This window comes from Myotis lucifugus, unplaced genomic scaffold (genome assembly GCF_000147115.1).
Source record: "Myotis lucifugus unplaced genomic scaffold, Myoluc2.0 scaffold_37, whole genome shotgun sequence".
NCBI lineage: Eukaryota > Metazoa > Chordata > Mammalia > Chiroptera > Vespertilionidae > Myotis > Myotis lucifugus.
Genome location: NW_005871085.1, coordinates 1,416,780 through 1,420,866, shown reverse-complemented (window position 1 = coordinate 1,420,866; position 4,087 = coordinate 1,416,780). Strand labels below are relative to the sequence as shown.

The window sequence follows — 4,087 nt, the reverse complement described above, 5'->3', positions numbered from 1 at the left end:
GGGGATGGAAGAGATGCGGGTCTAGGGACACAAGTTCTGTATCTGCCCACCTTCCCTGAGCCAGCATCTTGTGCCCAGAGAACCATGGGCTCTCCTGGGTCCAAGAGAGTGGAGTCCTCACTTTGCCATTGACCAGTGCTGTGACCTGAGTGGGGCAAATCACTTTAACTCTGGAGCCTCACTTTCCCTGTTTGTAAGATGGTCTCCCTATCATCTCACTCGCGTAGGTATCCTCGGGAGGAGCGGAGGAAAGTGCTGTGGTCCAAGGCCCGCCCACAGAGCCCGCACACGTGCCCTGGCCTCCCTGCCTTCAGTCCCTTCCTAAGAATGGACTCTGGGCTGGTCACAAAGTCGGCCAGGTGTCGGCCCCACCCGGGCTTCCCAGTTAATGAGTGACCAGAGTACACGGCTTATAAAAGCTGCTAACCAGAGAAGCAGGTAGCAGCTGGGTGGGTGGCTGTGGTGAGGTACAGAGGGAGCAAGATGGGTGGCAGGACTATGTCAGGGCTTCTGTCTGGAGTGACTCTGGTCCTCCTGGTGCTCCTGCAGAGCACACAGTCAGTCTACATCCAGGTGAGTCCTTCCAGCCAGAATGGCTTTTAACTAAAGGTTCCCATGGTGGGAGGTTGGGATGGGGAGAGGATGCTGGGAATTCATGGGATATAGGGGGGCACAGGGCCTAGGATTCAGCTTAACACACCTTCACAGCCCAGGGACTAGGACAGCTGGGGGTGTGGGCAGCCGGTATACCTATGGCTATGGTGATAGTGACAATAGCAATAATAATAAATGCCTGTTATTCAGCAAGACTCTCCTTGAAGGCCAGCCCATCCTGGTCAGAGGGCAGAATATGGAACAAGGCTCGGAGCCTGTCCTTGAGATGCCTGAAGGGGGAGGGGAGACCCCTATGGGCTTCCACAGCTCCCCATGTTCACCCTGCATGGGTGCAGGGGAGAAGCACCAGACATGTTTCCCTGGCAGGTAACTCGAGCTGACATTGCAGGATGAGCAGGAGGTAGCAAGGCATGGAGGACGCAGACGGCCCCAGACAGAGGGCACAGCATGGGGAGCAGTCCGTGAGGCTGGGAAGAGTCACAGAAGCAGGCCTGTCTGTGTGACAGGATGCCGCTGGCCTCTGGGCACAGCCGGGAGTAGCGCTTGGGTGCCTCCCACTCCTGCTGGGCAGGGCCTCCATGAGAAGAACAAAGGGCCCTGTAGAGGGTACCAGACAGCCTCCACCCCCTCTCCCCGCTGGCAGCCTGGCCAGCTTGGGGTTGCCATCATTTTGGCATGTCGGATCAGGGGAGGTCACCCAGTTACGGAGTGTGCCCTGGGCACCAGGCACCGGGGAGGAGGGGACATGGTTACCTCCATTTGTCAGATGAGGCTCAGAGTGGGGAAGACAGGCACCTGGTTGGGAAGAGGTGGGATTTGAACTGGGGGCCACTGGCCTCCAAAGCCCATGTCTTGAACCACGGTGCTCCACACACAGCCTTGCTGTGGCCTCATCTAGCAGTGATGGGGGCCCGCGGCTGAGGTGTGAAGTGTCAGGCACTATCTCGTACTTTCCCTGAGGACAGGAAAGGCTGGGGGTCTGAGGAGTCCTGGCCTCCTAGTCTAGGTTTTGATGCCCTCCCGTTTCTTCCCGCCTCCCCAGTACCAGGGCTTCCAGGTCCAGCTGGAATCCGTGAAGAAACTGAGAGACTTAGAGAGGCAGTCGGAGCTCAGCCCCCGCCTGCAGGCCCAGAGCCTCCTGCCCGTCCCGTGCTACCACTCGGCCCTGCCACCGGACCTCCAGCCCGTCTGCGCCTCCAGGGAGGCCGCCAGCATCTTCAAGGCCTTGGGTGAGTGTCCCCACCCCTGGGAGCTTCCTGCCCTTGTTCCCTTCCTCCCCGCACCCCAGGTCAGGTTCAGGTTCCTCCACCTCATGTTATTTCTATTAAGTACCCAGGGGCTGAGGACAGGGCGATCCAAGACACGCAACACCCCTTCCCCAGTTTGGGCACCAAAAGCCGGGCATGAAGAAGCCCCTGAGCTCCCAACAACCAGGACCAACTGGTCATCCTACATCAAAGACTTCTCAGATGGGAGGGAAGGGCCCTGGGAAAGGGACCCATGAGCCCTGACTGTGATGCAGTGACGATGGGGAGCACAGCGGGACACGAGGAGGGGTGACTCACGCCTGGGGTGGCATAAAGAGTCTGAAGGGCTTCCAAGAGGGGACATCTAGGCTGAAAGGGAAGGGATGAAGCAGAGCTGGCCAGGAGCATGTAGTGACCAGCTAGCATTTAGTGCCAGGTCCTTGTCAGTCCTGTGCCTGCATCCTCTCCTCACAGCCACCCTGTCAGGCCGTTCCTGTCCATTCAGGAGACAGGAAACCCAGGCACAGAGTTTAAGAGACTTGCCCAGGCACTGCAAGGAAGGAGAGGGCCCGGGACTTAAGCCCAAGATGCTCACTCTGTTTCTAAAATGCCATGCTCTTCACCTGTGAGAAAGATGCCGGCCCTCTAAGCAGGCTTCTCTGGCCACCTGGCCAGCAGCTCCCTGGACCTCAGGTGCTTCAGGTTCATGTTCAGCTGACCGGTTCTCTCCCCCTGCCCAGAGACCATCGCTGCCAGCAGCCACTGTGAGCTGTGTGAGAATGCCGCCTGTACCGGCTGCCTCTGAGGTGGCCCTGGAGATCCTGTGCCAGCCCTGGACACCTCGCGCCACCCCCCCCCCCAACCACTGCCTTTGCAGCCCCCACCCCCACCCAAGCTCTGGCGGTGCCCTGGCCACCTCGGTCATTGCCACCCTCCCAGGCAAATCCGCTGGATCTGGCACAGAGCAGTGTGACTCGCCGTTGGAGGAGAGTTTGGCCCCTTAGAAAGCCCTGCTACTGAATAAAGATTCTCCACTCACATGTGAATCAGAGTCCACTTGTTCATCCCCAGGAGCCCTGGGAGGAGCTTCGTGGGAGCCGGGTGGGCTGAGGACAAAGTGTGGACTAGAGTTAGGAATCCCCAGGGTTCCAGCACCCAAGGAGTCGGTTCACTACGTCCTGGTCGGGATAGAAGGGGGTGAGCTCAGGGCGGGAAACAAGGCGCCCAGGGTCCACAGAGCACCCAGACTCACGTACCCCAAGCTGAGCTCAAGGCCTGGCCTGGCTGCAGGGCCAGAGCTCTGCGCTCCTGATGGGGGTGGGGGGAGCTCCCTTTCTTCACTGGGACAGGAGTGGGTGGAGGAAGGGTCCCGTGGTGCCCCCTCCCAGGCCCATCATCAAGCTGACCACGTGCTCATGGTGCCTGAGAAAATGGCCCTTCCCTTTCACCTCCGGTGCTCCCAGCCCCAGAGAATATTAATCACAATAGCCACCGTTTATTGCGCATTTGCTACAGCCTAGGCCAGCTGTGGGCAAACTATGGTCCGAGGGCCGGATCCGGCCCGTTTGAAATGAATAAAACTAAAAAAAAAAAGACCATACCCTTTTATGTAATGATGTTTACTTTGAATTTATATTAGTTCACACAAACACTCCATCCATGCTTTTGTTCCGGCCCTCCGGTCCAGTTTAAGAACCCATTGTGGCCCTCGAGTCAAAAAGTTTGCCCACCCTTGGCCTAGGCACTATTCTAAACCCTTGGCACGTATTAGCGCACTAAGCCTCACAGCAGTCTAACGAAGCAGGTACTATTATGATTAGCATCTCCACTTTACGAAGAAGGACACCGGGCTCCGAGACGACCAGTCCAGGCTCAGCAAAGTGGTAAAGCAGGATTCTTCCCGAAAAGCCTGGGCCAGAATCCATGCTCTGAAATGCCAGGCTGCGTCTCCCTGTGACACCGGCCCCCAGGCCCTCTGCCTCCACATTCTCCCTCACAGTGGCCTTCGGTGGCATAACTCAAGGCCAGAGCCCAGCTGGGAATTCCCTGGAGCAGGGCCTTTCCTCAGCATGGGGTCCTCCCCAGCTTTTGCCTGGGGCAGTCAGAGAGGAGGAAGGTCGGTACCGAGGAGCTGGGCCCTCTGAACTCAATTCCCCAACCACTTCTGGGCCAAAGCCAGGATGAACCACCCCCCGTCCGCCGCCAGAATTCCACCCCTCCTGACT

The 4,087-nt window shown here is 58.3% G+C and overlaps 1 protein-coding gene across 1 annotated transcript; it reads left to right on the top strand.

The window, feature by feature from the left end:
* The first annotated feature begins 483 nt into the window (after positions 1-483).
* GUCA2B (guanylate cyclase activator 2B) lies at positions 484-2,667 on the top strand. The gene is made up of 3 exons (XM_006087239.3): positions 484-573; positions 1,658-1,844; positions 2,603-2,667. The coding sequence occupies exons 1-3, from the start codon at positions 484-486 to the stop codon at positions 2,665-2,667; spliced, it is 342 nt and encodes a 113-aa protein (XP_006087301.1).
* The last annotated feature ends 1,420 nt before the right edge of the window (positions 2,668-4,087 follow it).